At 50.5% G+C, this 13,129-nt stretch overlaps 1 protein-coding gene across 1 annotated transcript in view; it reads right to left on the bottom strand.

The window, feature by feature from the left end:
• PLCG2 (phospholipase C gamma 2) overlaps positions 1-13,129 on the bottom strand; it is a 122,121-nt gene that overhangs the window by 19,684 nt on the left and 89,308 nt on the right. Inside the window, exons 21-28 of the mRNA XM_080937216.1 lie at positions 11,841-11,912; positions 10,391-10,500; positions 8,588-8,684; positions 7,296-7,362; positions 5,576-5,733; positions 4,051-4,153; positions 2,122-2,331; positions 119-264 (exon numbers count right to left, since the gene is read on the bottom strand). Coding sequence (XP_080793342.1) covers positions 119-264; positions 2,122-2,331; positions 4,051-4,153; positions 5,576-5,733; positions 7,296-7,362; positions 8,588-8,684; positions 10,391-10,500; positions 11,841-11,912 — 963 coding nt within the window. The remainder of the gene's footprint in view (positions 1-118; positions 265-2,121; positions 2,332-4,050; positions 4,154-5,575; positions 5,734-7,295; positions 7,363-8,587; positions 8,685-10,390; positions 10,501-11,840; positions 11,913-13,129) is intronic.

Raw genomic sequence — 13,129 nt, 5'->3', positions numbered from 1 at the left:
CTTAGAGTAAGACAAGTGACAGGAAGGGTTTTCAGCCCAAAATGAACCACATGAACTCGAAGTGCTGGCAAGCGTGCCTCCAGCACCCAGGGAGCCCCACCCACCTGCCCCCCTCTACCTTGACGGTGAGTGTCATCAAGATCTTCCTCTGGGACTCCGGGGGCATTGGGTCATACTTCTCAGACCGCATGCTCTCAGGCTGCAGGACGTAGCCTGTCCGCCCATTGAGCGAAAACAGCGCATGGTTCATCTGCATGTACTTGTCTGAAAAAAAGGACAAGCGGGGTGCTATTGGGGCAGCCAGGGAATACCATCTCTAGGCGCTCGTGGACACTGGCTATGTGACCTTCCTGTGACTCAAGACAGCTATTCAAAAAAGACATCTGAGTTCAAGGAAACGTGGGGGCATTAGAAAAGAATCCGACACCAGGAAGCAATCTTTCATGGTGTCTGGAGAAGGGTGTAAACCTTAAGGAGCCAGAACCTACTAACACTGTGTGTAGAGTGGGGCTAGAATGCTTGCTTGGCACGCGCAGAGCCAACGTTCCATCCCCAGCACTCAGAAGACAGCACAGGGTAATTCGTAATTCAAGGCAGGTGGCTCAGCAAGAAGATAAAAAAGGCCCAAGAAGCATCACATAAAGATGGAAGGAAAGACTCTGAGTCATCCTCAGACATCCATGTATGGGCCATGACATACACGCCCTGTACTCACACACACGTGCCATGGCATAAGCATCCTGTCCTCCAACCTCCACACATGTATGCATGGTATACATGCCCTGTCCCTCTGACCTTCACGTGTGGACCATGGCAAACACACCCACACGTACATACACAATACAATAAATTTGTTATAAAATTCATCTCGGTTGAAATAACAGGCAGATGTTTAGAGTTACAAGTAAAACAGCTAGCTTGGTGGGATACAGAGAGAGCCGACCACTTTTCGGGAAAACTAATGCAAACATCCCTTGAGTCCAAAGAGTTGATGTAACTCAAACAGCAAAGCCTTGACCAAAAACTCTAGCTACAACTGAACGTCAGTTTTCTCACCTGGTGTGCAAAGAGCAAAAGAGCTTCATGCAGCTATGCCGGAGGAGTGTGCCCATGTTCCCAAGACTGGAGGAGGAACTGGAGCAAGTGCCACAGGATAAAGGTGCCCAGTGGTCTCGGGGGTGGAGGCAAGCGGGCAGTATCAAAATATAAGCTTCTTGGGAAATGCCCCAGGAGTAAGAGAGGTCTGCCCCACAGCTATGTACCTACACTTGGGAACAAAAGTCTAGGAGACAGGGATGGGACCTGACCTACAGATTTCTACAGAGCTGGGTTGGGCACAGTTATTAAATAAGAAAAACAAGCAAACAGCTCACTGGGTGCAAAGAATAAGTCTGTGTGCCTGGGTTTTTCCCTACAATATAAGATTCTAGAGAGGGTGAGCTTGAAGCCCTTGAAGAGAGAACACATGAAGAGGAAGGGGGAATGCAGCCACCGAAAGCCTGGATCCAGCCACACCTGAGGCTGCAGGCCCCTCTGAGATTGTAAACTGGAAAACCTTTTCTTGTTGTGGTGTGGCTCACACCTTTAACCCAAGAACTCTGTGCAAAAAGGACTAAATTAAGTCACCCATAGGTCAAGAGGCTGAGCAAGCAGCCAGTTGACGGGGTGAATATAGGTGAACATAAGAAAACCCAGGAGAGAGAAAGGAGGCTTTTTAAGTTGAGTATTTAAGACAGCATAGAGAAGGAGCCTTTTTCTTCTGGAACATCAGTGGAGTGGGGAGGTCAGCTGGGTGCTTTCTCTGCCTCTCTGAGTTAGAAGGCTTTTTGCCACAGCGTCTGACTCCTGAGCCTTCATTTGATAAATTGGATATTTGAGGTTTGGCTTTAAAAACACTAGTTCAGTAAGGTATTGTGTTCCCTTCCTAAACCAGAATGGAAATTTCTCCTTCACTCGTGATCACCGAGCCTGCCTCAGCCATGTGTCCACAGTCACCTTTGTCAGTCCCTAGGCTTGAGCACTAACCAGCAAGTTCAGTCTTAACTGGGAAGCCCAGTCACTTGTTCAGAAACAACCACATCCCACTAGCTGGCCGGGTGGCTGGATACCTTCATCCTTTACCTGGAGTCTGGAAATTGAGCGCCACCATCTGGGAGCCACACAGCCAGAGACGGAAGGGGTCGTAATTTGAAGAGTCAACTCTCTGTCCCTTGGGGTAGACACGGGTCAGGCCCTTCTGATTGTACCGCAATAGATCGACAGGCTTTTGTCTGACAATGCTGTCTGCCTTTGTCTCCACAAAAGAGCGAATTTCTCGGAAGTCGGGATTTTCTGCAGAGAGGATATGGTACTTTGAATCAGAATAGTCCCCATAGGCTCATAGATTTAAATGCTTGGTTGTGGGGCCATGGCCTGTGAAGGGTACCCTGATTCCTGGTCAAGATAAGTTGAAGCTCCAGTGACCCTAAGGGACAGCAGGCAGCTTCCTAGTCTCCTGGGAGATCAGGTTCCTCTCATGCAGCTACAGGCCCCGCAGGCCCCTGTAGAGAGGTTTGAGTCACACGCCCCAAGTCCCTCCTCCAGGTGAAGACATGACCACCTGTCACACAGAAGCAGAACCACACCCTCCCACATGTAGATGAGGAATTCCCAAGCTCTCAGGCCAAGCCAATAGGAAACACCAACTGTCAGTCCCTGAACCGTCCTAAAACTGTATATACAAAGCCTATCCAGGATTAAAGGTGTGTAGGAATTACTCCATCATCTGAGAGCTTCTGTCATAAGAGCTGTAATACCGCCCCTTGGGAAGAGATCTGCTCTCCCGAAATCACTGCCACCAGAGTCTCCCCCTGCCTCAGCCCGGCCCAACATCCTACAGCAGCAAAGGAGGCAGAACCGGTTCCCCCCAAACCCCTGTTTGATCTCTCTCCCCTTCACCTGAACCCGAGCACCTAGCTGGACCAGAGAGCTCTGTGTGAGGCCTCCAGCATGCAGCCCCACACTTGGTCACCAGAGAGTGGCACTATTCAGAGATGTGGCCTCATTGCTGTAGGAAGTGTGTCACTGGGGGTGGACTTTGAGGTTTTAAGGGCCCAAGCCCAACCCAGTAGTTCTGTCTTCCTGCTGCCTGAGGACCAGATGTAGAACTCCCAGCTACCTCTCCAGTACCATGTCTGCCAGCATCCCACTGTGCTTTCCACCCCGGATGACAAGGGATTAAACCTCTGACCCTGAAGCAAGTCTCCTGTAAGAGTTGCCATGGTTATATCTCTTCACAGCAACAGAACCCCAAGACAGAGGAGACGGTCACCCTTGCTTCTGGGTGTGATGGCAGAAAGCCCAGGTGAGAAAAAGAAACCAGGACTCTCTTGAAAAGACGCTGAAAGGGATAGGGCCGACTCTGTAAAGTGTCAACTATATAAACAGGGAGGTCCTGGGTTTCAGCCCACAAGTTATTTTTTTAAAAAAGGCCAGACATCATGGCATTGTACACTTGTGATCCCAATATGCAGGCTTGCAGGAGGATCCCCGGAGCTCACTGGTCAGCCAGCCAGCCTAGCCTGCTTGCTGAGTCCAAGCCAGTGACAGAACCTATTCAAACATGATGGACAGATGAGAAACAACAGCCAAGGTTGGCCTCTGGCCTCTGTACACACAACTACACCAACACCCACCTGTCTGGATCGGGGTGGTCTATTGGCATGGCTGTGGGGGAAGTAACCAACACACACATACACCAGGATACCTAAGGGGCACAACAGTCGCACCTTAATGGGTCCCTCTTGCCCTTGGCAGTATCCACCACCACAAAGAGGGTCTTGTGCAGTCAAAAGGGACCGATTTTCTGTACAGCCTTTCCTTCTAGGCGTTCTGAAGTTCTTTTTGTTCAGAACCACTGACATCTTGGCTATGGGGTTCCGAAAGGAACCAAAAGGGCTTCCGCCTGGATTTGTTAGGAAGCAAAGTGCTCTGTGGACTGTCCTGACAGCACCCACCTCACGGCAAACATCAGAGATTGCTGGGAAGGAAGGGTCTTCACAGGAGACTTACCCAAGTGGTCCTTGGTTTTGCTGGTGGGCTTGCAGTACACAACCAAGTCAGAGAGTTCTATGGCAATAGACTGGTTCCTCTCCCAGTACTTCATGTTGTTCTCCTGTGGAGATGAACGCAATACAGCACTGAGCCGCGGCACACTCCGCTCACCTGGCCAGCTGTCCCCGTCACCCCCGGGCACCCAGGGTCAGGTGTTCTCCTACCCTGAAGACAATCCCCCCTTCCCCGCTATCCTCTCAAGAGTCTCCACCATGCTGTTCCCACCCGGGGATTTGAGTTAGGACAGCACTCCTAGTCCTAACACAGGCATGAGCTGGAGAGACAGCCTAGTGGTTTGACACAGCTCACTCTGCAACCATGAGAACCTGAGTTCAGCTTGTAGCACCCACGTAACAAGCCAGGTGCAGCTTTTCACACCTGATACCCCAACACTGTGGTGTGTAGGGGGTGCAGGGAGATTGCTGGGGCTTTTTCTTTGCTGGGGACAAACTAAGTTCTAGGTTGAGGGAGACAGCCTGCCTCAAAGGAATAAGGGAAGGAGAAATAGAAGATGGTCTAGCATCCTCCTCTGGCCTCTATGCATGTACACAATCATTTACACCTGCATGTGTGTGCGAGTGGGCGCGCACACACACACACACACACACACACACACACACACACACAGATAATGAACGATAAATGGGGATTCACAAGCAGAGGAACATGGCTTTAATCCCCGCACTTGGCTGGCTGAGGCAGAATTTGGAAGTTCTAGGTTAATCTGAAGTAGGCGGAGACCGCGCTAGCAGAGGAGGGAGCTTCTGTCTTCCCACTATGCCCCGCCTCCTGTCTAATCCCCTCCCCCAATGCCACATTGTGGTGGTTCACAGGACTCAGTATTCTAAACCCCTGTGGCCCCCACAGAGCAGCATCTCTTTTCTCTATACCTTTGAAACATGCAGCCTCCCCTTGCCTCCAGCTCACCCAGCGCAGCCCAGTGCAGACAGCGGTCTCCTCAGGGCCCAGGCGAGGGAGGGCTCCGCTCCACACTCGCACCATACAATGCCATCGGGTAAAGACTAACTTCTCATTTTCTTACACAGAGCTACCCTCTCACACTGCTCCAGACTCAGCAGCCTTTCGTTGGCCAGAGCAGGGACTAACAGGATGTTTTTACAAGACCATCAGCATCTAGGCGTCCGGCATCCTATGCTGAATGCTTCAGGGATGTTATCTAGGTTGGTCCATACATCCAGAGAGACAGAATTACCTCCAACTCTGAGCTACACAGCTGGACAATGTTGAGACCAGATTTGTAAGCCGCTGGTCTAACCCCAAGTCCCCGCTGTTACCCTGCCTGTCCCATATTGAAACTCTGTCATCACTGGCCACCAAATTACAGCTGATGCCACTCAAACACCTCCTGTGTCCAGCCCCAGAGTTTAGAATGCAGGGCCCTTCTAAACCCATGTCTGGCCTCACCAGGGTAGTACGGGCTGGGACCGGTAGGCACCTCGCTCCCCAGTGTCTTCAGGCTCACCTTGGTGTCGATCTTCCAAGTGATCTCTCGGATGCTCTGAAACCACTCAAACAGTTCCTCCACACGGTCAGTAGCGAACTCCACAGGAGGATCCCCCTGCTTCTTAGGCTCCAGGATAAAGACGAAGGCTTTCTGGTTTTTGCCCTGGGGGGCCTTCACTGTAGACAGAGGGTAAGAAAGGTCTTGTTGGACCCAGGAGGTGGACACAGACACCATACACCTCACACTAGTGCCTCTAGCCAAACTGCCACAGCTAAAGTCACGTGCTGATGGGAATGCCTGCCTTCTGACAGGCAGCGTCTGAACCTTTCGCACAAGTTACTGGTGAAGCTATGTTATCCTCCTAATGCATCAAGCTCCTGTCCCTGTGAATGTAACATTATTTAGAAATAGAAATTTTGTAGATGTACCAACTGTCTCAAGATGTGCTAGACCTAATATAAACCTTAAATTCCAAGGAATGATGTCCCTAGAAGAGAAAGACAATGGGGCATGAGAACCCAGACCCAGGAAGCAACCTGTGAGGATGGAGAAAGTTCAGGAGCGCTGTGGTACACCAAGGCTGATTGGCAGATGTCAAGGGAGGAAGATAATTAGAGAGAGGAACATGAAGGTTACCCTCAACTGCCCAATACTGGTAGCTGCACTTTCTGAGCTCTGAGGTGACATCCCCAGAAGATGATATGTACTTTTTAGCTTTTAGCAAACCTCATAGGGGACACTGTGACACTCATTCTACAGGAGACAAGACCAAGGCTCAAGGTGACAGCAACATTTGGAAGGTCACACTGGCAGAGCTGAAGGACAGCTCCACCCTGATGACAAGTCCCTACTGCCGAGTGACATCCCCATGTCCTCTAAGAGGACCATGCAGGGAGGGGACAACCCAGGGCATCAGCTAAAGGTGACAGTTGATTCCGCCAACCCTGGCATATTCGGGAATTGTCAGGGACTTACCTGTTTCCTCATCTGGAACAAAAAACCTTCCACCTTCCCTACCAGAGTCACAGGAAGGAAAAATGAAGAAGAAAATAAGGACAGAAAGAAAATACTGACTGTACAGGGGTGGGAGTGGGGGGGTCCAGGGATTGTTGTCATGGGAAACCAAAGGGACCATGCTGGGACCTCTCTGGAAAGAGGGGACTCAGCTCAAGAGTCAGTGAGCCACCCTGAAGGGAGCTTGGGCTCTATGCTTGGACTGCAAATAGGAAGCTACATCCCTAGAAGCTGCCACACACCCATTTCAATGTGGGCAGGCCTTGAACACAGGGCAAACCGTGGCTTGTCTCTATACAGAGCGCTCCGTTACATCCCTGGTGCCACACACGCTGACCGGGGCAGGACAGGTTTCCTGCAGGAGCTAAGATCTTGTGAGAAGAGACAGACACGAAGCCTCAGGCACTTAGAGGCTGACACCCCCATCCCCATGTTCCACCACAGCCTGACCAATCAACAGCTCAGCTCTACGAAAAGCAGACACATGGGCAGATGTTGACACCATGACAAGAGCTAAGTCGCCGTTACTTCTTAGAGGGCAGTCCTGCGTTAGCAGATGGTATCAGCAGGTCTCATCATTGGGGGCCTCGGCCCCACATCATCTAAGTCTGGGAGACACAGGGCTTGAGCCAGCCACATCCCTGCTAGGGCTTGTCCTGAAGCCAGGCTTGGTGGGCGGGGTGGATCCAGACTGGAATCAAGCCAAGAAAACATGTGCACATACCAACATTGTAGGAATTGAGATCCAATATGCCTCTGCAGAGAGACCCGAGGGGATTGTCTTCAATAATCTGTGAAGAAATAAGACTCAATTCTCCATAGTCATAAGCAAAATAATAAAATGACAACCAGTTTAGCTCCAACACTACCTGTGGAGTTGCTTAAAATGCATTTTCATTACAACGTCCCCAGGGAGGGCGCTTCTACCAAAGCCTGAAGATGAGGGGGACCCAGCAGCGTGCAGGCACCCACGGTCTCTGTGTCACACTTTCCAGTCCACAGAGACGCCTTGTGAGTTCCAAAGCCGATTTCAAACCCGTTACAGAGACCTCATCTGATGTGCATATGAAATGAGGCCACTTGGCCTTCCACGCCTGCAGCTCAAGGGCCTTCTGTGGCTCCCCGTGTCCCACAGAAAGCTACAGCCCCAGTCTGCCATCTGGCTTCCGAGGCTTTCCCAGCCGTGGCCAACCTCGTCAGCCATTATTCCCTGCTGCTCATTTGAACCATCCTGGGGTCCAGCTAAGATGGGAATTGCTATAGCTGTACCGGCCCAGCCTTCTCTACCAAGCTTCGAATGACATACAGATGCAGTGATGTGTCCTGTCCCAGCCTCCTGAGGACAACTGCCTTCCAATCACCACACCCTGGCTTAGGCTGTGCCTCCCTGTGCCTATCTCTTGGCAATAAACCCCAGCTTCACTTTTAAGATTCAAACACTGCTTCCCTCAGGAAGCCCTCCCCAGTTGCCTTGCCGCCCTCAGAAAACACGGTGGGCTCTAAAGGGATGTGCGCCCACATTACAGATCCTTCCCCAGGGTAAGCTGATGAACTCAAGTGGCCATTTCCCCCCACCAAGAGCACTCTCATACACGGTGGCTTGGCACCAAAGCCTGGCTCGCAAAGTCACCAGAAGGCCCTGTCTCACCTTCCGGCGAGGCACTGCTTCTTCCTCATGCTAAGCACGCTCTGCATGTCTGCCTCTCTAAACTGAATGTGTTTCATTTGCACATTGCTTTGAGCAGAGGACAAATTCCCCGTCTGGCCACTTTCACTCTGGTGGGGAATTCTCCTGGGCTTTCAAAGCCTCAGCCCGGCACCGTCTGATTAAAACACAGCCGGTTCATCACAAAGACTTTTACCCACAGCAACTAGGGACCAGTCCCGATTTCTGCATCACCCTGCCTCCACTCCACTGTCAAGCTCTTCAGAGACCCCAACAAGTACATGTCCAAAGTTACCCCTAAGATAGTTCAGGGGACTCCTCCAAAGCCTGGGCCACAGATGGAGACTCACCTGCTTTTCTATCTCCTCAGCATCGCCCGCCGAGGTATCCTCAACGTAGTTGGACGGGAAATACTGTTGGATCCGGGTCCCATAGTCCCCTTTCCACCTGCAGAGAACCGCAGACAGGGGACTTAATGAGGGCTTAGCCGGCTCAGCTCTGAGTGCTCAAGTGACCTGACCGAGCTCTCACGGCCTGTGACAACAGCATTTCAAAGGGAACACAGGCCTTTTAAAAACACGGATGGTCAGATGACCAAGAACTCGTTCCTCATAGCTGGACTCTGGTGTTGGCAACACTATGCAAAGTCAAAGCTTTCGGGGCTTTTAAGAGGGGCCAAGGGCCTCTCAGAGGGCGCCCACCCCATGTGTGGGAAGGCTATGCATCTAGACGCAAGAGTGGGTGGAGGAAGTTCCTGGTCCAAATGGCCTGCAGTGAAATCTCCTTAGGGCTGGAGAGACAGTTCAGCAACCATACCAAAATAGCTCTAACTCCAGCTCCGGGAGATCTTCTGCCCTCTTCTGGCCTCAGTGGGTTGCCTTAATTAGTTTGGGAGGGTCGGATACAAGCTGTCAACTAGGTGACCGGCTTGCCATCAGAGAGAGAGATGAGGGGCAGCTGTCATTTACCCACAGCCCCCTTGCCAGGTGACTTTACCCTGTCTCTCAAAACTCATCCCAAGACCAAAGCGTTAGAATTTTAAAGACATTCACATTAGAGCCACAGGGAGGCATGAGACATGATCATCTTCCCCAGGCTAAAAAGTGTGACTTGGGAGTTCTCACCGGGGTTTACACATACTCCGTCCCCTGGGCACCAATTGTGCCTGGAAATTCCCCAGATCAAGACACAAAATAATGGTGAGGGAGCACCTGACACTGAGAGACCCAGAGGGGGGTCCTTGGTAACACCAGTTGGAGGGTGTCACTGCCCAGAATCAGCCTTCTGAGACCAGGTACATGAAAAGCCCTGTTGCGGCTCTGTGTGTGCCAAGGCTGAGGACACCAGGAAACAGATCATTTGATACCCATGTCTTTCCCTAGAACAGAATTTTTGGCTTCTCTGTCTCCTTATCCCTTCCCTTAGGTGGTTCTGGGGATCCACTGGAATTCTGGCTATACCCAGCACCCCCTGGGAGAGGAGGTCAGAGGGCACCACTGTGGGCAGGCAGGATCTGTGAGGACAGAGCTATCAGCAGAAAGACTGAGGAAAGCCGTCCCTCACCTGCTGTTGTTGTATGTCTTCGATGCTGGGGAGCTAGGTGAGAACTAGTTTGGGATTAAGAGGGTCCCCTGATTTTTAAAATGAACCAGAGAGGCTGGAGAGATGGCTCAGTGGTTAAAAGCACTTGCTGCTGTTGCAGAGGACCCAGGTTCAGTTCCCAGCACCCACATGATGGCACACAACTGTCTATAATTCCATTCCCAGGGTTTTGACGCTCTCATCTGGACTCTTTGGGTGCCTGCACACATATGTGCATATACAGACAAGTAGGCACACATTTACACACACACGTGTGTGTATGTGTGTGTATATATATGTGTGTGTGTGTGTATATATGTGTGTATATGTGTGTGTGTACACACACACACACACACATTAGTTTTTTATTTTGAATCACAAATAGGCTTGTGTAATTGCTGCATCCTGCACAGTAACTATGCAACCTTGGGAAGCCTCAATGGTGAGTCAGCACCAATCCAGTCTGAAATGTGAGACAAGAGGGCTCAGAGCTCCACCCAGCCCCTTAGAGTCACCACAGAGGAGACCATTCAAGTTCACCGCCAAGAGGTAAACTCCCCAATCAGCCTTACCATCCCCCGGGCTCCTTGGAGACATTGTGGATGAGGGCACCACGGCAGAAGGTCAACTCATCGCTGCGCTTGGCTTTGTAGTCATATAGTGCTTTCACAGTCCTCTGAGGCTTTGAGGGAAATGGGAAGATAAAAGGTAGGTGGGTGACAGAAGCAGCCAAGGGGAGCAGGACCCCTACAGTTAGCTTCTCATTAGGAAACCAGAGACCTCAGAGGCAGAGGTAACCGCGCCGTCTGCTGGTGAGAGTTGGTACTGCATAGGAACCAACCGCAACGTCCACTTCTTAACCAGGAGAAAGAGGCAACATTGCTAATTTCTCAACAGAGCCTCTTAGATTAAGCCACACTCACCACATCAGATGTCCCCCTCCCTCCCACAGAGCTGCTGTTCTCAATTATTCTCCCGGAAGTTCAGACACTATTTTCTAGTCATACTGGGGACCAGGATGTAGCGGTGCCTACCCATAACTCCAGAGCTTGGGGTGCTAAGGCAGGAGGAACACAAGTTCAAAGCCTGCCTGAGCTACACAGTGAGACTCTGTCTCAATGTCTCCCACCCACCCCCCAAATCACACAACAAAAGCTAGACTCCGTATGAGCAGGAGCAAGAAAGATAGAGTTTATATGGGGTGAAATTTTCAATGAATTTTCATGATGCCCGCTAGTGGGTAATAGTAAACACACAGAGAAAAAAAAAACAAAACTACACAACAAAGAAATACTAGCAGAGAAATTTCTAAAATTATCAAGCCTGCTTAGATATTTGGCTTCTCTCTCTTCCCGGACAAAGGAGACAGGGCTCGGGAAAAATCACTTCTGGGAGATTAGATACCGAGTCAGCCATGGAAGTTGTGACCCTGCCTCTGCCCATTCCTATCTGTGTAAGCTGCAACCCCCTAAACCTCCACATCCCCAAGTGAAATGGTAACTAAAGTTTTATGTCTCATAGGGCTCCTGAGCCACACCCTAGTCACGTGTACTAGACAGAAAATTAGCTATAGTTCTTCCCCCGTGAAGTTGGAGATGGAGCTGGAGGCAAGAAAGCAAAATCCACCTTTACCTACACAACGCTACCAGGCAGAGGCAGGGTGGGAATCAGAGATAGCTCCGGCCTCGCAAGGAGGTCAGCGAACAACACATAATTCAGAAATGCCTCCGGCTCAGTCGGCTAACAGGAAAAGAATTTTGGAAGATTTTTTAATTAGAAGCTGTGTGGCCCAAAGGTGGTTCACCAAAACTCAGGACTCTAGCGAAACTCTGTCCCATCTGGATGGAAGTCTATTAACCTCCACAAAACCACATGGTATCCTGCCCAGCGCCATGTCTCAAAAGAAGTTTTAGTTGTCGTCAGACGTTTCAGAACATCCACTGCTATAACTGTGATGGAGACCGGGGGTGGGGGTGGGGCAGGGTCTCCCTCTCACTCTACTGGGTACGACTGGAGCTGTACCATGGAAGGGCTGATCTCACTGGGGTCCACATACATCCTGCTGACATCATAGAGGGAGTTGATGTCTCTTTCCTGAAAGAAAAAAAAAGAGGAAGGACAAAGAAAAGTAAATGGCTTGAGGAGTGCGGTTTAGTGGAAGAATTGCTCACCTGCCAGGTGCAAGGCTGTGGGTTCGATTCCCAGCACCAATCAAACAGGAAGTATGGCACCCCACGCTCCTAAAATGGCCTATGCCCACAGCCAGGCTACAGACTTTCTTGGGGTATCTTGTTCTTTGAAAAGAAGAGTTGGAACCTCGTGGGATTTTTCTGTGGCTCAGATGCAGTAATAGCAAGATTCAAAAGATCCAAATTCCCAATTTTGGAAGCAACCTGGAAATCATAGACACCCCCTGCCCCCGACCCAGGGGGTGCCAGACTCTCCGGTTCAAGGATAACACATCAGTATCTCCAAAGATTTGCACCAGGGGAATTGGCAGGCATATCAATGAGGCCTTTTCTGGACAGATATGCATATGTTTGCCAGCAGCAACTGCCAAGACCCCTGGCCTGCCCTGGCTCCTCCCCCAGCCTTCCTGTCCCTCTACCCAGAGTCACTGCTGTCACCCTGTCCTTATCCCTTCCTGTCTCCTGGGTTTGGGGTCACACTTTCATCCTGTTAAAATGCCTCTCCTGGCCACTCTTCCTGTCCACCGTAGTGTCATCGCCACTTGCTATGAAGGTCTGTGTGCTCCAAAGGAGCCCATGCTGACGACACCTCACTCTGGCATACTGTGCTTTCTCCTCTAGGGCCCTAATTTTCTCAAGGAAGAATTTGGACATACTCCCCAGCACATAGTTGGAACACAGGGTCCTAGGTCCCAGTCTCATTTCTGATGCTGTGATAAAATATCCTGACCAAAAACAACCTAGAAAATAAAAGATGACAGCCCATCATCAGGAAGAGGTCAAAGCTGGGACAGTCAAGAGAACAGAGAAAATAAACATATATATTCTTACTGACTTGATCTCAGCCAGCTTTCTCCTTTCTTAAACTGTTCTGAACTCACTGCTTAGGGAATAGAGCTGCCCACAGTGGGCTGGGCTTTCCTACATCAGTGAACAATCAAGACAGTCCCCCATAGACACATCCATGGGCTAACTTGAGCTAGGAAGTTCCTCACTAGACTTCCTCCTGCTGATTCTAGGCTGTGTCGAGTTGACAGGTAACACTAACCAGCACTCAGAATTAAATCTCTTAAGAAATCAAGGATCCTTCTGACATGAAGTGAGATATCATGACCATATCCG

This window comes from Micromys minutus (genome assembly GCF_963924665.1).
Source record: "Micromys minutus genome assembly, chromosome: 24".
In the NCBI taxonomy this organism is placed as follows: Eukaryota; Metazoa; Chordata; class Mammalia; order Rodentia; family Muridae; genus Micromys; species Micromys minutus.
This window is presented reverse-complemented; position numbering and strand designations above follow the sequence as displayed.